Source organism: Dipodomys ordii, unplaced genomic scaffold (genome assembly GCF_000151885.1).
Source record: "Dipodomys ordii isolate 6190 unplaced genomic scaffold, Dord_2.0 Scaffold142, whole genome shotgun sequence".
Lineage (NCBI taxonomy): Eukaryota > Metazoa > Chordata > Mammalia > Rodentia > Heteromyidae > Dipodomys > Dipodomys ordii.
Genome location: NW_012267358.1, coordinates 1393610 through 1417554, shown reverse-complemented (window position 1 = coordinate 1417554; position 23945 = coordinate 1393610). Strand labels below are relative to the sequence as shown.

The 23945-nt window shown below is 47.7% G+C and overlaps 1 protein-coding gene across 2 annotated transcripts in view; it reads right to left on the bottom strand.

Annotated features, from left to right (window-relative positions):
- Positions 1-422: 422 nt before the first annotated feature.
- Stard8 (StAR-related lipid transfer (START) domain containing 8) overlaps positions 423-23945 on the bottom strand; it is a 40819-nt gene continuing 17296 nt past the window's right edge. Inside the window, exons 1-13 of one of the 2 annotated variants that reach the window (XM_013031672.1) lie at positions 16832-16901; positions 12072-12153; positions 10801-10864; positions 8078-9453; positions 6621-6794; positions 5443-5602; positions 4838-5036; positions 4228-4438; positions 3832-3946; positions 3347-3571; positions 2248-2465; positions 1978-2154; positions 423-1811 (exon numbers count right to left, since the gene is read on the bottom strand). In XM_013031672.1, the coding sequence (XP_012887126.1) occupies positions 1694-1811; positions 1978-2154; positions 2248-2465; positions 3347-3571; positions 3832-3946; positions 4228-4438; positions 4838-5036; positions 5443-5602; positions 6621-6794; positions 8078-9453; positions 10801-10857 (3030 nt within the window). In that variant the 5' untranslated portion in view covers positions 10858-10864; positions 12072-12153; positions 16832-16901 and the 3' untranslated portion in view covers positions 423-1693. Of the gene's footprint in view, positions 1812-1977; positions 2155-2247; positions 2466-3346; positions 3572-3831; positions 3947-4227; positions 4439-4837; positions 5037-5442; positions 5603-6620; positions 6795-8077; positions 9454-10800; positions 10865-12071; positions 12154-16831; positions 16904-23945 lie in introns of those variants that run through there. The other variant, XM_013031671.1, reaches the window with a different exon arrangement.

The following is a 23945-nucleotide window of genomic DNA, read 5'->3' as shown; positions in this document are numbered from 1 at the left end:
TGCTTTGGAATGGCTCGTTGGAAATAGAGTCTCATGGACTTTCCTACCCTGGGATGGCTTCAAACGAGGATCCTCACATTTAGTCTCCTGAGTGAACCACCGATGTCTGGCAGATTTGTCTTTAGGGTTACTGTTAAGGATGTCCAAGGTTGTACTTATGGGATGCTGACTGATCCAGTACCATGGCCAGGTCATCTTGGGATGGGGACCGCACCTCTTGCTCACATCTTGGCCTGCCTCTCCCGACTCCAATCACCTCCACACCTCCCTGATAAGAGCTGAGGCCCTCTCCGTTTCTCCCATGAGGTCATGATAGCAGTAAGCTGGGTCACAGGAGAGGGCAAGGTAAATGCTCACCTCTGTCCCCAGGCTCTGACCTGTTGTCCAAGCAAAAAGACAGCCAAAGCCAGAGTACATCTCCAGTAAGTCTTTATTGTTCTGCAGAGGGATCCTGCTGTACCTTATCCTCCACCACTCTCAGTCTTCACAAGTGACCTGCCCTGTGGCCCTCCAGACCCTGTTCCCATCCAAAGATTATCAAATACTCAGGAGAGAATATACGTGCGCATGCATATATGCGTGTGTATGTATATATGTGTCTATATGTACACTACAGATAACACATACATATTTTGACTGTACAATATATATACGTACAAAGAACACAAGCTTAAAATTACAGTGCTGGCTGAGATCCATCCCCCCAGTCTATGTAGTGGATGGAAAAAATAAAGTCTAAATGAGCCATTGACTGGCAATGGCATTACCATCTGAACAAAGGTGGCCAGTGAGTGAATGGGATGGATTAGATTTGGATCAAGGCCCAGGGGATTAATGTGGGTCCTTCCCTTTAGCTGGCCCAGGGACCAGATGTCTTCTCCAGGAAGGGGCTTGCCCATTACCATAGGCAAGAGGAATATACTGGTTTCCCTACAACTATGTGCCGTGGCTTGGCCTGTGTGGTGTGAGTTAGCTCATTTACCCATAGGTATGACAGTGAATAGATAGATAAAGGCTACTGGTAACCACAAGGAGTGACACTGGATAGCCTAAGCCACACAAAGCTAGTTCATTGGTTTACTGAGACTTGAGAAAGGAAGTTTCCCCATCCTCCTGTCCCAGGCTAACCCAAATCGTCAAGACACTAACCAGGGCTCCCTAAGAACCCTCTAAATCAGCCTCATAAAAAACTGGCATTGTAAACCACAAGTGGTTGACTTTCTCTATCCTCTGTCCTCTGCTCCTATACTACCTACTCTAGTCCCATTTTTGGAAAAGCTAGTTCAGGGCCAGTGTTGGCCCCCAAAGGCCATGCCTATTTTCTAACAGGACATTTGCATCTTGCTGTGGCAGACAGCTGGGACCATCCTGTTCACCCCATTCCTCCTGCAGGTGGGGGTAGTTGATGCTGCAGATTGAGTGCCAGTCTCCTGGCAGGGACAGGCAGCAGAGTTTTCACTACTACTAGGTTTCTCTTCTCTTGGAAAAGTAATACACAATTAGGGAAGAAGATGGCATGGAGACAGGGCACCTAATCTCCCTTCCCCTCTCCTGGATGTGCAGATAGTGTTAGAAAGTGAGGGGGATGGGTGAGTGGAGCCCCCTGGCCATGGCTCTGCTCCTGGGGGCTACTCTGTCCTTGTTCCACTCACTCCCTTGGTGCCAGGATGCTGGGACAATGGTAGCCTGCAGCTCACAGCTTTGTTTCAGGACCAGCTGCCTGTAGTGTGGGGAAGGAGTCCCGGATCTTTGCCACTTCCATGGCACACAGGTGCCCAAAGACTTTGTTGTACCAGTCAGGAGAACGGCCCCTGGGGGTAGAAAAAGACAAGACTGAGAAGTGGGCTTTTCCCTGTAGCCTTCACCAGGGGAAGGAAAAGGAGGTGACGGTGGGGAGGGAGGCAGTTAAAACCAGAACAGAGCCAGGGGAGGGACCAGGGCCAATGGGGTGAGGCAGGCCTCATTCAAGTCTGGTACCTGAGGTCCGCACGGCAGACATGTGTGAGGCGGGAGCGGCCCAGGCCACAGGGTTCCATGAGGTACTGGGAGGTGAGCATGAGGGCCCGTACTCCAGACTCTGGCACAGGCTGCTCAGGGTCCAGGGACTGGGAGACTAGCAGGCAGCCCCCACGGGGCAGATCGGAGCGCCACATCCTATGTAAAGAGAAAACACATTGGCCTGAGTTCCTGCTGCTGGTTCCCTCTCCTGTCTTGGGGCATACCCGAGTGGCAAGTGGGACACCTCACCTCAGCACCACGAAATCACGGCAAGGATGTGGTGCCATGCTGTCGGTGACATAGTGGTACAGTTCCACCCCTGGCATCAGGGCCTCCAACACCTGGGCACGCAGCAGGTCCTCATCCCAAAGGGCCCGCTCCCGGAGGACGCGATGGAGCACCACTGCTGGAGGGGCCGCCACCTCTGTGGATGCCTTCCATATACGCAGAGGGTGCCCATCAGGTGCCTGCAAGCCATTGGGAGAGATGGTCACTGCTTTCAGGCCTAGAGTTCCAATTCCACCCCCTGCCCAGGCCTAAGAGTGCAGGGCCTGGGGTCCCCTTGCTCCATCCCAGGATGGGGGAGGGCAGCTGGCTCTCTGCTCACACTAGCCCACCCTGGGTCCCTGCCTTCCTTCCCAGATTCCTGCTTCTTGGCCTGCTCCAGAGTACCAAAAGGTGTGGAACTCATTCCCAGAGGTCTATGGGGCTTGTGCTGACGTGGGCAGAGTACACACAGTTTCTAGAAGCAATCAAGAAGAGAAAGCAGATTTGCCATCTAGCAAGAGACATCTACCACACAGCAAAAGAAAATGTTGACTGTAGAGCCTTTTGGAACATGCTAAGCTCTGAGTGAGATCCCCTCTGCTATAAGGGAGGTTTTGTTGTGACCATTTTACATGTGGGAACTTCAGGTTTGCAATCTTACTCAGAATGAACATCTAGGAAACAGCATGGCTAATGACAGGAGAGGGGAATAGAGAGACACTCCTCCTGCCTGGTGGGCCCTGACACAGGGAAAACCCTGAATAGAGGAAGGGCCTAACACAGGCAGGCAGGTAAAGTGGCCTACGAAATGTCCAACTTGGGGGCAGGCCAAGCCACAAGGGTGGAAATACAAGGCATTCAGCCTGACTACATGTCAAGAAGACATGTACTTTGGGAATGGAGCTTTGGGAATAAGATTCTGGAAGGTGGCCTCTGGTAGAGATTAATTGTTCTCATTTGGTCCTTGCTCAGCTGGATAACACCCTCTGAATATCAGGCCCAGACTCCTCCAGGTTGGCTAGCAGCTCTGCATCCTGCCTTGTCCCAGCCACCGAGTAAATTTGAGAAGCATGGTGCTTACCTTCCTGCAGGCCAGCTCCGTGCGCTGGGGCCCTGGCACACTGGTCCAGCCCTTGAAGCGTTCAGCAGCATCCCGCAGTAGCTCCTGTATACTCTCCTCCATGAAGAGGCTCAGGCTCAGGCCAGCGGCCCGTGCTCGCCGCAGCTCTGTCAGGGCTGGGCCTGGGGGGCTGAGCTCAGCTGCACTGTATGAGCCACACAGTTGCACCACCATGTCCTGGGGCACCTGAAGACACACACACATACACACTGATCAAGGGGTTATGGGGAGCAGAGGAGCCCCCAGGGTCTAGCTGGTCTGTGTGAAGGGCAGCAGAGAGGACACTGCAGTGAGGTAAATAAGAAACTGCATAAGAAACTCATGGAAGAAGATCTGGAAACAGAAGCTTGAGGGAGACATGACATGTTCCCTAACTTGGGGTGCAATGGTCAGCGCTCATGGTTCTGGTGGGTGATAAGTACACAACATGGCCTCAGTTGACTCACCTGAAAAAGTTTCTTGCAATCACTGATCATGTGTGACAGGCCCTGGGTGGCTGCCATGTTGTCACTCAGGTCTCTAGGACCTGGCCGGCCAACCAGACTACGTTTGCTCTTGATTCTGGAGAGAGATATTAAGAGGACAGGATGGTACTGGGGCATAAGACAAGATGGCTGCTGGGCCATCTGCGATCTCCCAGGAAGCCAGTTTATCAATGTTGCCCATCAAACTACCTGTGTCCCTTTGGAAAAAGGCCTACAGTGGCCAAGCAATGCCAGGTCCTTGAGCCCATGTGGAGTCAGGTTGACTCTTTGAGATGAGGGCAGAAATAGTAGTGGCAGCCCCTTAAAGGCTAAAATTCAGTGGGGCTGAAGCCTCCTAGCATGCCCAGCCTTTTTCACCTGGGTGAGGGGCTGTCCTTCTTGGAGATGTTGAGGTGGAAGATAGAAGGTGCCAGGCACACTGCCAGATTGCCGGCTGTCATCTGGTTTTCCTCAGCAGAGGCAATGTCACTTAGGAAGTAGAGCAGGGTCTGTAGCACTTCCCGGTTCTCATCAGGGAGCAGCAAGGTGGCAGCTTGTGCTGCCGCCAACCACTGCTCCTTAGGGAGGACTGCAGGGAAGAAAAGACCACAGAGCTTTTTTTACTTTCCCAGAGGCAAGTCAGCACACCTCTGGCTTCTAAAAAGTCCTGGAAATCCTCAGAGGAGCCACTGAGAGGGAAGACACAAATAGGCTCTGGGAGATGTCTGCGTGCTAAATGTAACTCTGCTCCCAATGTGCCATGTAGCCTTATGCAAATCCCCCTTCCTTTCCTTGAGGCCTCAATCTACCATTCCACAAAATGGACTGAGGTAGTAGAAAATTACTCCTCTCCAAAGGCCTTACCCACACAGAGTACATGTTCTCATAAACTCAAGGGGCTGGCTACCAGCTTTCTGTCCCTCAAGTCCCTAGAATCTAATAGACTGAGAATGGGGCAGATCAGTGGAAGGAGGTGCAAGTGACTCACGTTGGTAGATCTGCAGGAAAGTAGTGGTGAGCTTGCTGGTGAAGATGGGCTCAGGCAGGTCCCGAAAATACTGCTTTAGCAGGTCAGCAACATCATAGGCCGACTGGCCATCATAGCAGACATTGTCTGGAGAGGTCTCATTCATTTGGCGCAAGCTCTGAATCCTGGACTTGACCCCAGATTTGCGGAAAATTCCCACCTAGCCCATTCAAAGGAGGGATTTGATATCAAGTATACTAGAGACCATGAACCTTGGCAGGCTTCCTGCTGGGAAGGATAGGATATAAATATCTGGGCCAAAGATCCAAGGTGCTATCATGAGGAGGAGGAAAAGGTGGACTTGGGCTAGGACAGGATCCTAGGCCATGGGGACTAGAGTGCCTCACCAGAAAGAAGCTGCCACTTAGATGGGCAGAAGGCTCTTGCCATAAGGAGGGGGAAAGGGATCTTTGGCTCCATTCTAGCTGGGCCTTTTAAGTATAGGAAATACCTTTGTTGGGCAGCTAAACCCAAGGGGAAGGTAAATCCCTTCCCTCATCAACCTTGGGCCTCCTTAACTCCTCTACCCCAGTACTTTCTCTGCACACAACTGGGGGAAAGCTCACCTGGTCCAGGCACTGACTGCGTAGGTAGCGCATGGCTTGCTGAATGCTCTGAGGCAATGGCTGGCCTGTGCGCTGCACATGGATAAGAGGTGGCACCCCAAATACATGCTGTCCTCGGTAGTCTGGGGTTTTGTTCCTTTTCATGAACTTTGGCATTGACCTGTTTTTAGAGGTAACAAGCAATCAGGGAGAAGCAGCAGCATTTAGAGACAATCAGAACACTGAAACAGTGGTGTAGGGATTAAGGAACAAACCATATCTGCCTGTAGAGTCAATATCCAGCAAGCACATGCTTTGAGCCCAGCCTGAGGGAGCCACCAGGGACACATGAAGATCTTAGTCAGCTCAAAGAGAAAACTGAATCAATAGGATAGGCCAAGCACTTCTGGGAAGAGCCATGAGGGAGAAAGGTAGGTCAGGAAAGGCTGCAAAGAGCAGATGGGGGCTCTGCATGCTCGAGAGGACAGGAGAGCAATGTCCCAGAGGAGAAATAGGGGAAAGGCATTCCAGGCAATGAGCACAGCATGACCAACAGCAAGGAGGCAAGAAAGAAGGCCTGGTACATCCGGGGAAGGGCCCCTAGTCTTATTGACCTTAAGAGATGGCTTTCTTTGAGAGTAGCAGGCTAAAGAAGCAGAAAGGTATGGCTGACTAGAATGAGAAAATCATGACAGGAAGGAATTTGGACAATGGGAAAGCATAGAGCTGCTTATTTAACCAGAGCAGGACAACAAAAGCTGCACTTCAGAAGAGTCTCATTCAGAGCAGCATGGAGGCAGGAAGGGAGAAAGCCAGCTAGAGGACCTAGAGTACACACACACACACACACACACACCTAGAGTACACACACACACACACACACCCTCACATGGACCCTCCAGCCTTCTTGCATAGCATCTCCTCCATTAGCTTGTGGGCTCAGCCTACCCCATCCCACCTCTGCCAGCTAGAGGACCTAGAGTACACACACACACACACACACACACACACACCTAGAGTACACACACACACAGACACACACACACACACACACCCTCACATGGACCCTCCAGCCTTCTTGCATAGCATCTCTTCCATTAGCTTGTGGGCTCAGCCTACCCCATCTCATCTCTGGGCTATGTTTACAAGGACCTTAGACTTGAGTTGGTCGCTTCCCCCTGCTCCACAGAGCCACTCACCAGCTCCAACTCTGTTTGTGGGGCACAGTGTACTTCTCCATGAAGGCGGTGAGTCGCAACAGTGAACCCTTATGCAGAAGGTTGATCTGGCCTGCAAACTGCCGATTGATCTCCAGAGACTCTGAGTTGAGGCTGGGCCGGTGGGAGTTCTGGAAGCTATGCCAACGGAGCTTCCTTGTTGGGAAGGCCAGAGATACAGGTTTGGCTCAGCCATGAAAAAAGGTTATGTCTTTCTGGTCTCTTTTATCTTCCCAAAAGAAAGAAAATATTCGCCGGTGGCTCATGCCTATAATCCTAGCTACTCAGGAGGCTGAGATCTGAGGATTGAGGTTCAGAGCCAGCCTGGTCAAGAAAGTCAGTAAGACTCTAATTTGCAGCATTTTGCTAAAAGTGGAGGTGTAGCTCAAGTGGTAGAGCCTCAGCCTTGAGTAAAAAAGCTAAGGGAGAGCTCTCAAAGCTCCGAGTTTGAGCCCCAGTACCAACACCAAAAAAGAAAAAAGAAAAAGAAAAGAAAAAGCTAGGCACTGGTGGCTCATGCATGTAATGGTAGCTACTCCAGAGACTGAGATCTGAGGATCCTTGTTTGAACCCAGCCAGGGCAGGAAATTCCATGAGACTCTTATGTCCAATTAACCACCAAAAAGCCAGAAGTGGAGCTATGGCTCAAGTAGTAGAGTGCTATCCTTGACATGAAATGTTCAGGGACAGTGCCTGGGCCCTGAGTTCAAGCCCCAGGACAGGAATTTAAAAAAGAAAAAGAAAAGAAAATATGAGGAGGTAGCAACATTGCTGCAGGGATCCAAGAGTCAAAATGCTTAGTCTCAGCACCCAGAAGTCCTCAGGGAGGGTAGTGTTGAACTCCAGCCCATTTAGTACCAAAAGGCAATGCCAGTCATTTACCCATTCTAAGATTACTGCAAAAGAGCAAAGCTGAAGAGCAGAGACCCTTTCTAACCCCCTCAATGCAAGCAAAAGGAAAGTGAGGTCTAAAGAGAAGCCACTAGTTTCTCAAGGCCACACTAAGCACTCTCAGTGCTACTGGACCTAGCAATTTGTGCCTGTATGGGACTTGAATTCAGGTCCTAGGCATTGTCCCTTAGTGCTTTTGTTTAAGGCTGGTGCTCTATCGCTTGAGCCACAGTTCTATTTCCAGCTTTTTGTTGGTTAATTGGAAATAGAGTCTCACAGACTTTCCTACCTGGACTGGCTTCAAATTGTGATCCTCAGATCTCAGCCTCCTGAGTCTTTACAATTATAGCCAAGAGCCACTGGCACCCAACCTAGCAATCTTAAGACCTAAGTCTTGAACTCTTTACTTCTCTCCTGTGATTGGCTGGCTGAAGTAAGCACCCAGTCCCCCCAAAACCTGCCTCTTGGCCTGGTAAAGAAGAAACAGGAGTGGGGGAGAGAGAGAAAATGAGCAGGAACCCTTTCCCCATCCCTTCCCAAACTCCCACCTGCATGGTCTGGTGAGTGAGGCTCCAACGCCTGAATCACGCCGTTCACGAGTCACTGGTGCCTGGAGTCCCACCAAGGCTCCTGCACCCCCAGCCTCATTCATGGAGTTCCCACTACTGTCTAGTTCACTGGAGGAGGCGACAGTGTCAGAAATGGAGTGTCCTTCTTCCACAGATAGGCTGGAGGCAGATGTGGGTTCCCCAGCTGAGTTGCTGTCTTGCTTGTTGTCCTGGTCCTGGACTGGGATCTCAGCTTGTGCCTGTACTAATGGTTCAACTTCACCTGGGGCCTGAACCAGAACTACTGACTGGACTTCAGCCTGGACCTGGGTGGGAGATTCTGCCTGGGGCATAGCCTCAGCTTGGCCTTCCATCTCAGCTGTGGCTATTTCCACTGAGGAAGTGACTTCCTCATCCTCATCCTCTTCCTTATCTCCATGTTCCAGGTCTGGATATATGGCCTGAGACCACAGCTCTACCCGTTGCTGTAGTCCCCATACATGCTGGAGGATGTCATCTAGGTGAGCATAGCTCTCCCTGTCCTCATCTTCTTCTTCAGCTTCAGCCCCAGCCAGCATAGGCTCAGCTGGATACAGCTCTGGCAAGTTGTCGTAAGTGCTTGTATGGCTGCCTGTGGAGCCACAGGAGCCCCGCCGCCCTTCATAACCCCAGCGCCTACCTGGCTGCCAATCTGCCAGGCAATGTCCCTCCTGTGGACACAGGCTCTCAATGGACAGAGAACGAGGGAATGTGCCTGGTTTATGGTCCCCAGGCACATGCACCAAGTAGTTACCCCGATGTACCTGCTGAGGATGGTGGAACATTGCCATAGGCCAAGCCTCCCAGCCCCTATGAGTCTCAATATCTCTGCTCCTCGCTGGGGTGGCTGCCCGGGTCTTGGCCCTATAAAATCCACCTGAGAGGAAACCACGGCAGTTGCGGAAAGATGAACCTTTGGTAGTCTTCTCTGGGGTGGCTGGTCTGGGCTCAGGCTCTGTTTGCTGACTGTCACCCTTTTCCTTCCGCCTCAGAGACTCAAGGTGCTTGAGGAAGCTACGAGAACGGTGCTTCTTGGCTTTTTCCTGGGGACCTTCCTGGCCCTGAATGGGGCTGAGGAGGGTCTGGTCACTCGGGCTAGGGACATGGCCTAACAAAGGCAAGTCTGCTGGCTCAGGGGAAAGGCTCACGGCAATGGCTGGCATGGAGGTGGCACTAAGCTCAGTGAGGACACTCTCACAGCTTGAGGTCCCCAACAGGCTGGGGCTTGGTGGAGCCAGCAGGGCACAGGAGCCCATGGGAGATTGGCGCTGGCTTTCCCGCTGGAAGGCCCAGTGGCTGCTGATATTACAGTTTTCTTCATCTTCAGAATCTTCATTCTGGGAAAGTACCACAGGGTTGGGTCAGAGAAGCCCTACCAGCACTCCTGGCTAGCTAGTGCCCCATTCTGCTGTCAAAATGAAGGGCCTTGGGCTGGGATGTAGCTCAGTGGCAAAGCACTTGTCTAGCAAGTGCAACGTCCTGGGTTCGATCCCCAGTACCAAAAAAAACAAAAGACAAAAAAAAAAGTTTAAAAAAAAAAACAACAAAATGAAGGGCCTTGCTTTTTGGCTTAGGAGTGACAGTTATCTTTGGGAGGGCTGGAGGAAGCCAAGAGTCTCATATCGAAGCTCAGAGGTATTTATGGTAACAGTTATCTAATAAATCTTCTCACTTATTCTCCGGATAAGAAAAAGGATACTTACAAATGAAAAGCCACTTGCCCAATATCCAATGACTTGCAATTGGTGACAGCATTTAGGCTAGTCTTAGATTAGAATTACTGGGCAGAAGAACTAGAGAGAAATCTATATTTAAATTTTTTTCCACCTACTTGGCAAGGTAAGGAAACTGAGGCCCAGATAAGAGAAGAGCCTTGCCAGGAGTCACTCAGTCACCAGTGACAGAGTTGGAACAATCCTGGGTCTCCTAATTGACAGGCCAGTACTCTGGCAACACAGCTGCCCCACCTGACTGCAAGCCTCTCCAGGGGAAAGCCCCTAGAGAAAAGTAATATAACTTGTCCCCAGGAAACAATGGGGTCATGAGGCCTGCTTTCAAGGCTATGTACAAATCAAGAGTCCTCATAGCTTCCCCTAAGAATGGCAGTCTTGGAAAGGCCTATGGAAACTACTAATCCAGCTCCCAATTCATTGTGGAATGGGAAAAATGAGGCCTTGTGTAAGTAGAGGTAAAGTGGAGGTAAGGGGAGTAGGAGAAGGCAAGCCTATCGAGGGTGAGGCTATTTGTTTGGATCCTTTCTGAGGCCTTAAAGACTACAATCTTCTTACCATGGTATTCTGTCTCTGCCCCATATTCAAGGAATTTAAGCCACCTCTTAACTAAATAGTAGGCTTGAGGAAGGCTATCACTAGGTCAAATTATTGGTAAACTTAGAAGAAGGGAGAGGTGAGCTGAGTAGAGGTAGTGAAAGACAGGGGCCAGGCTATGTGCTCTCATTCTCTCTTATGTCAGTGAGGCTCACCAACCTCCCAGAAGCCTCACAGAGTCTGCTATATAAGGGTCTTCTACATCTCTACCTCTAGGCTGGGTTGAGGAACTACTCTTAACACTGAAGACTCCTAGAACACTGGAGCTTGTTCCCATGTGCTTTGGTCATTTGCTAGGCCACATCCCTAGTCCCATGTGCACTAAGAACTCACACCCCACCCTTTGCCAGGATTCACCTGCTTGCATTGAAAATGAACCTCCAGCTTCATCGAGGCACAATTATTCAAGGTCATCAGCCTCCTGCAACAAAGAAGCGATCATTTACCCAAGCATCCCAGCCCCTAAAATCCTAGCATAGACTACATTCTTCAAGATGCCATCCACCACCTTACATGCCCAAGCCATTGAAGCTTCTCCCAAGCCTCACTGCACTGGGACTATACCAGGAAGAGTATGTCTTCTGCCTTCCATGACGTTATAGACATGGAAGTAACCAAGACAGAAATGGGATAGGTTCAAAGCAGGCAGGTAGAAGCATAGCAGACCCGTGGAGAGTGGGATAAGTGGAACTTCCATGAAGAGATGGGCCACTATCAGCAAGGGCTTCCTGGAGGACAGAAAGGAGATTTAGAGAGTGACAGAAACTGAGACTCCTATCCCAGCATCTACAGAAATCTGTGATAAGATAAAGAAGGATAGAGAAGACAAGGTCAGGAAATAAACTAGTACAAGAGAATAGGATCAAGGACAGATGATAAAGGGCCTTGAGTGTCATGACAAAATAACATTGTACTTTTGCATGTAAGCTGTGATTAATTTAAACAGAGTATTCAACCAGGGCTTGAAGAAGGTGACTCTGGTTGCTGTAGATAACATGGATGAGTTGTGGAAAACAGATACAGAAGCCAGTTAGGAGGTTGTGTGTGTGTGTGTGTGTGTGTGTGTGTTGGTACTATAGTTTGAACTCAAGTCTTGCACAATGTCCCTTAGCTTTTTCAAAAGCTAAGCTGGCACTCTACCACTTGACCTACAACTCCACTTCCACTTTTTTTTGTTGTTGGTTAATTAGAAATGAGTCTTACAGATTTTTCCTGCCTGAGTTGGCTTTGAACCAGGATCCTCAGATCTCAGCCTCCTGAATAGCTAGGATTACAGATATGAGACACTGATGCCCTGCTAAGAGGTTACTTTAGATCCATGGACAATGCATGATTTGGCCTCAAAGAAGAGCAGAACTAGTATAAGCAAAGGGAAACTGAATCCAAGGCACATTTGGAGCTGTTCTTTTCATATCAAGACTGGACGTGGGCTTTTTATTCTAGCTATAGTGCTGGGGTAAATGAGGGTATCACAGACACTAAAAACAGACCATGGGCAAGGTGACTGAAGAAGATGAGCTTTATTAATAATGTTCCTTTCCTCTGTCAGTGGGTAAGAGGGGTTGTTTGGTTATACAAGAAAGTCCCAAACTGGACTTTTGGCTATCCCCCTAGCCCTCAACCCTTACCTGCACAGGGCTTCCAGAGAGTTCTCCTCCAGAAAACCGTGGTCCTTCTTTACAGAACTGATATCCAAAGGAAATGCACCTTCTGTGTGGCAAAGAAATGTAAAAGTGAATTTTCTGGCAGGAAATAAAAAACAGCCTCCAACTGGGCACCAATGGCTTATTCCTGCAATCCTAACTACCAAGGAGGCTGAGATCTGAGGAACATGATTTGAAGCCAGCCCAGGCAGGAAAGAATGTGAGACTTTTATCTCCAATTAACTTGTAAAAAGCTGGAAATGACATTGATGAAAGTGATCTATACAACTCAGTGGAGACTGGAGAGAGGGACTAGGAGAGAGTGAGAGAAAGGAAGATGCTGTACGAAAGAAATGTACTCATTACCTTACTCTGTACATCACCTTTATAATAACAATAAAGTGAATAGTAATTTTAAGGCTAGATATGAGACGTGGTTCAGGTGGGAGAGCACCAGCCTTAAGCAAAAAGGCTAAGGGACAGTGCTGAAGCCACGAGTTCAAGTCCCAGTACTGGTACAAAAAACCCACAATTCTGTCCCAAACTGGGCATTGGTATTTCACACCCTTTATCCTAACTACTTAGAAGGCTGAAACCTGAAGAATGGCATTTGGAAGCCAGCCTGGGCAGAAAAGGTTGTGATATTCCATCTCCAATTAACCAACAAAAAGCGTGTCTCAAGTGGTAGGACACCAGCTGTGAGTAAGCAAGCTGAGCAGGTGCAAGGTTCAGAGTTCAAGCATGGGTACTAGCAACAGAAAGGCTAAGGAAGAAGGGAAGTGGGTAGGTATGAGACATACTAGAAGGAAAAAAACAGAAGTAAAAAAGGAATATTAGAATTTGGACTTCAGTGACTTTTTTGTAGGTTTGGCTCATAGCTGATGGTACTGTTAGGAGGTGGGCCCAGTGAAAGAAAGTTGGACTACTGGATGCATGCCCTTGTAGAAACCATGAGGTAGACAACTTCCCTCTGCTCTGTACTTCTGCCATGAGACTCTGCCTCAGCACAGGCCCAAAGCTGACTTGTTGATCTCAGGTATTTTGTCTCAATGGTGGAAAGCTGTTAAATACAAGGGGGATTCAGGGAGCTACTCTCTGGGAATTGGGAGGGGGGAAGCAGAGAGAAGCTAAGAGGGTTGAGCTGGATCAAAAACATCAGTCAGTGAAGGCAGGTCCATCAGAGACAGCAGGCCTGAGATCCTGGCTGCCTGTTAACTTGGGTGTTTTTCTGTCATTTGCATCCTGGATGCTTAGAAAGGAAGCCCCCACCCTGGTGCAAGGTGGCCTGGGAAGTAGAGGGGGACCAAGGGTTGAAAAGACAGCATGTAACCAAACAATAGCTCCCTTTCCCCTGTTGTCCAGAGCAGTAAGGCCCTCTCCCTGGGACTTAGGGCAGAGAGCAAAGAAAGAGTAGGAAGAAAGGAAGTGAGAACCTGACAAGTCCCATAACTCTTTGTCTTACTGGTAAAACAAGCTCATGGACTCATTCAACTAATAGTGATATATTTCCTGCCAGACAGATAGTAGTGAACAAAAATGGTCCTTAACTTCAAGTTTATGCTCTCATAGGAAACAGATAGTAAACCATGCAGGAAACCATAAAAAAAAAAAAAAACATGAGCCAGGGTAACAGGATAAAGAGAACCTAGGGCTGGCAATGGGGCTTAGTGGTAGAGTGCTTGCCTAGTATGCATGAGGCTCTGGGTTTGATTACTTCTGAGGAATCAGAAGTGGTGCTGTGGTTCAAGTGGTAGAGTGCTAGCCTTGATCAAAAAGAAGCTCAGAGACAGCGTCCAGGCCCTGAGTTCAAGCCCCAGGTCTGGTAAAAAGAGATGCCCTCTGAGACATCAAAGGAACAACACTCATTTGGGGAAGGAAAGTAGGAGAAAAATGAGGGAAAAGGTAACAAGTTTGATAAGAAGTATACTCATTACCTACCTTACTTATGTAACTGTAACCCTTCTATATATCACCTTGGCAATAAAATTTTAAAATTAATTTTTTATTTTAATTAATAAAAATTTAATTTAAAAAATTAAATTAAAAAATAAAACCTGGTGGGCTGCTTGGAGAAAGGTGGTCAACATAGGCCTTTCTGAAGAAATAATGGGTCATGAACTTAACTCTGAGATGCTGGTCATGCAGAGGAGAGAGAGAGAGAGAGAGAGAGAGAGAGAGAGAGAGAATGAGAGAATGAAGAGGAGCAGGAGGAGCAGAAGCAAGAGCTAGAGGAGAAGGAGCAAGAGGAGGCAGAGGAAAAGGGGGAAGAGGAAGGACAGAATTTGCAGCAGAAGTAACCACTAGTATCAAGGATCCAAGGAAGGCAGGACTGGAGGAGAGCAAGAAGAAAGAAGCATGCAGCACAGTGAGCAAAGGTAAGCAGATATAACTGGAAAGGCAGATGGATCTGCAGTCTCATCAAGCATGATTCAGGATGTGTGCTTGTTTCACTCAGATGAGCAGAGGGCTCGAACCCCTCTTGCTGTGGTGGACAGGTGAAAGTGCACAAGTACAAAAAGTCCAGGTGTCAGGGAGGAGGCTTGTGCACTAGTTCTAGTGAGTGGTCATGTTGAATGATAGCAGATGTGGCAACAGAAGTGATAAAGTCTTGGAGCCAGCCAGGCACTGGTTGTTCACTTGTAATCCTAGCCACGCAGGAGGCTGAGATCTGAAGATCAAGGTTCAATGTCTGCCAGGGTAGGAACATCTATGAGACTATTATCTCCAATTAAGCACAAAAAAGCCAGAAATGAAACTATGACTCAAGGGGCAGAGCACCAGCCCTGAGCAAAAAAGCAAGGACAGAGCCCAGGCCAACTTCAAGCCCCAGGACTGGCATCCCTCCTCAAAAAAAAAAAAAAAAGAATTGGATTCATTCAACAATAAAGCTTGTTGAGATTGGTTTGAGAAGAGGTAGAGGGGTGATAAGGAAGAGTGATGGTGGGGAGGAGGTAAGTCTGATCAAAGTACATTGTACATATGGATGTGTCAAAATGAAACCCCTATGTATAGCTAGCTATTTGATGATAATAAAATATGTAAAAATACAGAGAATCAAATCCATTCAAGACATTTTATCTGGGTTTGCAGGCATGGCTTAAATAGTAGACTACATGCCTAGCAACTGCAAGGTCTTGAGTTCAATCTGCAGTCCTGCCCCCCCATCCCCCAAAAAGGTATTGTTGAGGAAGAAACGAAGACAAGACTAATAGAGGGTTAGGTATGGGAGCCAAAGAGAGAAAGATATTAAGGGCAATTTCTGAATATAGATCTTGAACAATTGCGTGGATGGTAATGTCCTGAAAATAATTGGGGGTGCCAATGGATCTGTTTTAGACTTGCTAAATCTCACCTACATCTGCCATGTATCTGAGCAGATATTGAATTGAATAGATGTCAGAGAGCCTGGGAGTTATATCTGGACTGTCACATTTGAGAGTCATCAGTGTACAAATGAAGTTGGGTAAGAATCTCATGGGAAAGAAATGTTGAGAGAGTAGAAGGCCTACAGAAGAAGGTGAGTCAGCTAAGGAGACAGAGCAGCAGCCAGAGAGGCAGCCTGCAGGGGGAGGGTTGCACAAGCCCAAGGAAGAAGGGGGGCTTTCACTGAACACAACTGTCAAGTAAAATAAGAGGATAACAGGAAACCAGACACCAGTGGCTCACACCTGTAATCCTAGCTACTCAGGAGGCTGAGATCTGAGAATCACAGTTCGAAACCAGCCTGAGCAGGAAAGTCCATGAAACTCTCATCTCCAACTAACCACCAAAAAGTCAGAAGTGGAGCTGTGGTTCAAGTTGTGGAGCACCAGCCTAGAGTGAAAAAGCTAGGGAACAGTGACTAGGCTCAGAGTTCAAGCCCCAATACTGGATACAAGTACATACGTATACACCTACACACACACACACACACACACACACACACACACACACACACACACATTCACACACGACTGAGATGACTACTGAATTTGACTCCTGGAAGTCACTAAAGAGCTTGATCAGGTGAGGGAGATGTGAAGTCCAGAGTACAAAGGGCTGTGTGAAGAAGAGAGGAATAGGAAATAGCAAATGCAAAGAACTTTAACAAGAACAGACGAACAAAGATACAAAAGACATGAAGGAAAACAAAAATGAGGCCATCACTATGCACAAAGAGAGGTGCCCTATCCCAGGGGTATCATTTCACATTATAGCTCAGAAGTGGCACAGAGCAATGTCCCAGGCAAGATAAGGTCTTTTCTTCCTTACTTCTTTCCTTCTTTCCTTCCTTCCTTCTTTCCTTCCTTCCTTCCTTCGTTCCTTCCTTCCTTCCTTCCTTTCTTCCTTCCTTCCTTCCTTCCTTCCTTCCTTCCTGTCTGTCTTTCTTTCTGTCTTTATTTCTCTCTGTCTGTCTTTCTTTCTTGCCAGAGACCAGGACTTGAACTGGGTACCTGATGTGTTCGCTCATTGGCTAGCACTCTATCAACTGAGCCATGCCTCCAACCCCTAGACAAGGTTCTTTAAAGCATGGCTATCATCAGAGATTATGGAAGCTGATGAAAGCAATCTAGCAGTGATGACAATGTAGGAGAGAGGAATTTTAAGTTCAGGAGTAAAGTCCCTGAGTAAATTTGAACAGAAGCAGGACACATAGAAGCTTCTCCCATGGCTGGAGAGGGGATGTGATTTGTCCATTTTACAGACAAAAATCTGCAAGATAAAGATGTTTTGGAATAAGAGAATGTATTCAACAGAGTTCATACCTTCAAAAAGCTGAGCATATTGAGGAAATCCTGTTGTGCGGAGCCAGTCACATGCTTTCTTGGCCTCAGTTTCTAAAACAGAATGAGGGGGAAAAGACAGAAAAATAGGGTTAATAGGGTACTGGGTGGATACTTCCTCACCTCCAGAAGGCAGGTGTGCCTAGTTCCAGTGATGCAGAGATGGCAAGAGCGGGTCTGACACATTTAGGCCAGCTAGGACCCTTCTACTTCCTGAACCCTACTCTTTGTCCTGACCCAAACCCCTCCTCCTGCCCCTTTCCCCAGAACAGAACCCAACACCAGTTACAACTCCCAGAATCATCTGGGATCAAGGGGGATTACTGCAATAAGAAGACACCGCTGTGCCCTCCAGCCATACCCTTACCCTTTCCATGGATCTGAGCAGAACACCCTAGACCAGCTAGGAGACATGGAATATTCAGCAGTATCTATTATTCCCTTTCTCATTATCATACTGAACATCCTCCAGACTGCTGCAATCACCTACAAAGAATTCTCTCTCCATTATAATAGCTATACAAGCAGGCTCAGAAAGATACTCAAGCCAGGTGTGGTGGTACACACCTGTAATAGCAGCACTCAGGGGACTGAAGTAGGCTTAGGAATTCAAGGCTAGCCTGGGTTATACAGTGAGACCCTATTAAAAGAGAAGGAAAGGAAACAGAAGAGGTAAAGGTCTCCCTGTTCATCTGACAGCAGTTTCCCAAGTTCTCTTCTCCTCAACCACTCAAATTTCAGTCCTCCTTCCACTGGGGTTTCCCTCAACAACCCCAGCTTTCTTCAGTAGCTCAGCTTATGTGTGGTACAATCCAATGCTGAACATTGTGCTGACACAGCCACTGGCCTGTGGGAGTCTTGGAGGATAAGAGTTAGGTCAGCCTCCCTACTCTCCTCTGAGAGTGCCTAGAACAGAACTAGAGGCCACCAACAACCTCAGCCAGAGGTTAGAGAGGCGCTCCTGACCACCATACTGGGCTGAATCCCAGCAGTGAATCTGAGACTGCCCAGGAAGCTCTTGCTCCCATGTGGGTGGGGCAAAGGACTTCTGGGGCTGAGCCCACAGACCCTTGGCATTGCCAGGCTGGCAGGGTAAGGCTGTTGACTTCAACAAAGCTGCATGGAGTCCTGCTTTCAACACTTCCTCCATTTCCTTAGTGAGGTGGTAGCCCTACTAACCAGAACTCCAAGGAGAATGGTGTATGGGCACAAGATGACAATAGCTCTCTCCTCTCAGTGCTTGTGTACAAGGAAATCTAGGAGATCCTGGTAGCCAGGACCAGAAGACAAAAGACTCTTAAAACAGTATCCCAGAGGGGTACTTGTGCTCATGCCTATAATCTTAGTTACTCAGAAGGCTGAGATATGAGGATCAAGACTCAAAGCCAGCTCGGACAAACAAATCCATGAGACTTATCTCCAGCTAACCAGCAAAAATTGTGAAGTGGAGCTGTGGCTCAAGTGGCAGAGTGTCTTTGTTGAGCAAAAAACCTTACTGAGAGCATGAGGCCATGAGATCAAGTCTAGGTACAGGCACACAGACACACAGACAGACAGACACACGCGCGCGCGCGCACACACACACACACACACACACACACACACACAGGATTTCAAAGAGGCTTAGCAAGTAGACAGCATACAAAAGAGGCAGTTAAAAGAGTAAACAACTCCTCCAGAGTTACACATGGATGAAGACTGGAGGGAAGAAAAGAGAAGGTTCTGGCAATGTCTGGACCCTGACAGGCTCTAGAGACAAACATGGGTAGTGCAAGGATGAACATCAGTGCATTTCCATGAGTGTAAGCATCAAGACAAGGTTGATCATGACCATGACCTATGGGGGTTGGTGTGGGATCATGCACACATATATACTTGTAGGTGCCTGTATTTGTATATGTCTCTCTCCCTCCCTGCCCCCTTTCTCTGTGGGCCTATGCAAGCAAGTGCATATGCATGGTTCTCCTCACAGCAGGACCTCTGGCAGAGCCGTATTAGCAGTACCTCGGCTTGTCTGGCAGGGGGCGATGCAGGCCTGGGAAAGGATCCACTTGTCCAGGCCATTTAGGAGACTTGAGACCAATAGGAAAGGGAAGGGACTATAGGGCACGCCAGCTAAGGGAGGATTTGAAGCATGTGGTTTTGCTGCTAGGACAGCTGAGTTGGCTGCCACAACCACTTCCCTGGGCTCTGTCCCTGCCACAGCCCCAGAAGACACTTTCCGGATCTCAGTGCTCCTCCTTGCTGGCTCTGCTTTCTTGTCATTCAGATAAAAGGAAGCTTGCTGAATGATGAACCAGATCAGAATTTCCAGAGGTTAGTACAAAAGCAAATAGAGACTCCTAAAGGGTCACAAGTTTTAGTATGCCAGGAACACACCATGGAAATCTCACTGCAGTCTTCAGTCCCTTGAGTCCAAATCGAGGCAGGGAAGCATGCCCAGCCTTCCTCCCTCAGCCTGACAAAGGAGGAGATCCCAATTATTAAATCCTAAAGCTCAACATCTGTACTATCTCCCCAGAGTGACAGACTGCCTGCATATTCCACTACTGACAGGCAGTGGCCCTGGTTGCTGTTGGCTGGAAGGGGAACAGCTCCCTTAGAAGGGTGCTGAGTGTGTTCATTCCTGCTTAGGGCCCTCCAGCACCTTGTTACACAAAGTATGCTCTCAGACTAGCAGTGTCAATATCACCTGGGCACTTGTTAGAAATGTAGAATCTAGCCAGGTAACAGTGGCTCATAACTGTAATTCTAGCTCTTCAGAGGATGAGATTGGAGGATCACAGTTCAAAGAGAGCCGAGAGAGGAAAGTCCATGAGATTCTTGCCTCCAATTAACCAGCAAAAACAGCCAGAAGTGGAGCTGTGGCTCAAGTGGTAAAGCTAGCTTTAAGTAAAAAAGCTCAGGGACAGCATCCAGGCCTTGAGTTCAAGCCCCAGGACACACACACACACACACACACACACACACACACACACACACACACACACTGAAGAATCCCAGACCTTCCATACCCTATACCTACACATTCACAATGCCCACTTAGCCAGATCCTCTGGCACTTTGCACACCCATTAAAGTTTGAGACATGCATCTGGTCATACAAAACAATATTTATCAAAATGTACTCTAGAAAATGAAAAGAAGACACTTTTGTTGTTTTTTGCTGTTTTTGTTTTCTTTCCTTTTTGTTCTGTTTGTTTGTTACCTGTCCTTGGGAGTATAAGGGGAGGCACAGAAATGGAGAGACAAATGGTGAACAAATGGAGCAATGGTACTCACTGGATTCTATGTTGAAAATGAAGTATATAACTTGTGGGTGAAAATGGGAGGGAAAAACTGAGAAAGAACAAGGTTAGGGGTGACATTATCCAAAAACAAACACACTGTTTACCTGACTCATGTAACTGTAACCCTTCTGTATATCACCTTTATAGTAACATTTTTTTTAATTTTAAACAGAGGCTGGGAAGATGGTTCAGTGGTAGATTGCTTGCTTTGCATTCTTGAGGTCCTGGGTTCAATTCATCAGCACCACATAAGCAGAAAAAGCCAGAAGTGTTGCTGTGGCTCAAGTGGTAGAGCTTTAGCCTTGAGCTGAAGAGCTGAGGGACAGCACCCAGGCCCAGAGTTCAGGCCCCACAACTGACCAAAAAAAATTGAGACATGCTCATCTAAATCATAGAGATCAGGGATTCTCAGTCCTAGAGGCACATTAGAATCAGCTAGAAGTATTTTTTAAAATACCAATGCCCAGCATCCCTTTCCTAGATGGTATGTGGCAGGGCTCCCCAATCTATTTTCTAAAGCTGTAGTATGAGGCATACTGAGATCCAAGGGACTTTCCCAAGGTCACTCATAGTTAAGTGTCATGAGGGAGACTACAACCCTGACCTTTTAATTCCATGTTCAGTGTTCCTTTCCACCACATTATGCTACTTGCTACTTGCTTTCTAGTCAAGCAGTGTCTCAGACCCAAAAGAATCAACACTAAATTGGTTTTCTGCTCCTTCTGGTCAGTGGAGTCACAAGTCTGAGTTCAAATCCTGATGCTGTCAGTCACTAGTTCCTTGACTATGTGCCAGTTGAACTCTATGCCTCCATTTCTTCTATAAAATGGGGGTTATGGCATCCAATTCTTGCAGCTGTGGAGAACACTAAATGAACAATTGGCAAAAGGAAGTCTTTGGTACACAGTACCAAGCACTCATTTACAGTGTTCTTATTGGGATCAGAGGTAGATTCTCATCCAAAAGAAAAAAAAAAGTAGCCAGGCACCGGTGGCTCACGCCTATAATCCTAGCTACTCAGGAGGATGAGATCTGAGGATCGTGGTTCAAAGCCAGCCCAGGCAGGAAAGTCCGTGAGACTCTAATCTCCAATAAACCACTAGAAAACCAGAAGTAGCACTGTGGCTCACGCGGTAGAGTGCTAGCCTTGAGCTGAAGAATGCAGGGACAGTGCCCAGGCCCAGAGTTCAATCCCCAACTGACAAAAAAAAAAAAAAAGGTGTAAGCCACTAGTGACTCGTGCTTGTAATTTTAGCTATTCAGGAAGCTGAAACCTGAGGGTCAATGTTTGAGGATAGCCTGGGCAAAAATGTCTGTGAAAGTTTTATTTCCAATTATCCATCAAAAACCTGGAAGTAGAGCTGTGGCTTAATTGGTAGAGCACCAGCCTTGAGAGAAAAAGCTAAAGGACAATACTCAGCCTGAGAAGCCCTAATACTTATACATACAAGAAAGAAAGGGAGAGAAGTAAAGAGAAGGAAGAAAGGAAAAGAGAGGAAGGAAGAAAGGAAAAGAGAGGAAAGAAGGAAGGAAGGAAGGAAGGAAGGAAGGAAGGAAGGAAGGGAGGGAAGGAGGGAGGGAGGGAGGGAGGGAAGCAGGGAAAGAAGAAGGGAAAGAGGGAGGGAAGAAGGGAAATAGAAGGTAAACCAGAGAAAGTGGCCAAGCTAGCATTCCCTTCTGGGTCTAAGCAATGTCTGCACCCACACCTCTCTCAGAATTGGAGCCAAATACCTCAGGGAAGCAGAAGTTTCAATAGGACTGCAATTGCTCCAAGACAAAAGAGCTAAGGAGTTTGGCACAGGACTGTAGACAGAATTCTCCAGCAGCTCTTCCCAACAGGAATCTAGAGAATGTAAAAGGCTGTTGCTGAACAGGATGTCAGGGACAGTGGTTTCTGACAGACAATACACCATCTCATGAAGGGGTCGAAGGCCCTGAGGCTCCCTCCTGGATGCAACCATCAGGGGCATATGTCTTAGTGATTAAGGTACTTTACTTTCTTTCCTTCTTTCCCTACTAACCCGTCCCAGCCTGCTCAGGCTAAGCCAGAAATGATCCCCACCCCCACCTACAGCAGAGTCAATTCACCTGAGGCTGGTCCAGGCAGCTCAGATTAAGGAATGGCTTCTATATCCAGCAGGGAAAATGACACCAGATGACACTGGACAGGCTGAGGCTAGTGAAGTAGGAATGTCTGTGGCCGCTGGCCCTAACCTGTGGCCAGATGTGCAGATTCCAAGGCATGCCTGCCAGCAGTTTCAGCAGCTACTCTCTGTAGGCAGTGCTCTGGCCAAAGCTGGGGTAATGTGCCAGGATAGGTAAGAAATAACAGTCAGCTGATAGAAACTGAGTCCCACTGAGATTGAAGCCCAGACTCTTCTCCCTGGAGAGGAGCCCAACTCACTAGAGCCCTTAGAATCAGGAGCTAGGGTACTGGAAAGTTCCAGAAACAAATCAGGCTACAGAGACATACTAACAAATATCCTGCAAGGGAAGAGTTTCAAAAGGATTGCTGTTGGGCACTAGTGACTCACATTGTAATCCTAGCTACTCAGGAGGCTGAGATGTAAGGGCTGCAATTTCAGCCAGCTGGATCAGGAAAGTCTCCTATCTCCAATTAAACACACACACACACACACACACACAGCCGGAAGTGGAGGTGTGGCTCAAGTGATAGATGCTACCCTTGGGCAGAAAAGCTAAGGGATAGATAACACTTCGCACAAAGGTATTTTTCTAGGCCGAGAACGAGGAATGAGGTAATGCAGGGCTTCTGTTCCTGCAAATGGCCTATGAATGAAGATAGGCTGCAATATTACCTGTTGGGAAAAAGCAATAAAGTCCAATGATATCTCAGTTGGGAAAAGCTTCCAGTAAAGTCAGCTTCCCGGCTTGCTGCCTAAACCATCTTAAGCACCTTGCTTCTTTTTCTAAACTATGGTTTCCATGGTTATACAGGGGACTCTCCTCCTGCCCTCTGTGGTGACCATGGCTTTGCTGGCTTCGAAAGTGGAATGTACAAGTTAACATTAAAGAGGGTTATTAGTTAAGGTTAGTTGAACTTTGTCTAAGGTGTATTCAGAACATGTGCTAATTATAAAGAGATGAGAGATGGGTAGAGGAGGGATGAGTGAGGAGGTTGAAAGGGGTAACATTGATCAAGATATATTGTATTCATAAACTGATTTGTTAAGTGGCAACTCCTCTGTACTACAACTACCTAAAGATAATAATAATAAATAATAGATAAAACAATAATAATAATAATGACAATAATAAAGAGATGAGGAAAGAGAGCTAGGAGGAAGATAAAAGGTAATAAATAAGCACGTAGACAACAGGAGATAAAGCCTTGCTCAGCCAATGTCACCAACCTCATTCTGGGCTGGGCACTCCCCTCTTCACACCACTATTGGGCAACTTAAATCCTTGGGGTTTTTTGATCACTCAGTAACTAGATCCGAGGTCCAGCCTATACTCTTTCAAGCAAAGTTGAGCTCAGGCCTAGGTACCAGGTAAGACACTAGACCCAAAGCAAGAAGTAGATGGATAATATGGGAGCCCAAGTAAAATATCTTGTTATTAATGTGTGCAGGGTGTGTGTGTATGTGTGTGTGTGTGTGTGTGTGTGTGTGCGTGCGTGCATGCGTGCGCATGTGCATGCATGTGGGCCAGTACTGGAGCTTGAACTCGGGGCCTTACATTTTTTTATTTCATTGTCAAGGTGATGTACAGAGGGGTTACAGTTACATAAGTAAGGTAGTAATAACATTTCTTTTTTTTTTTTTGGGTCCGGTTGTGGGGCC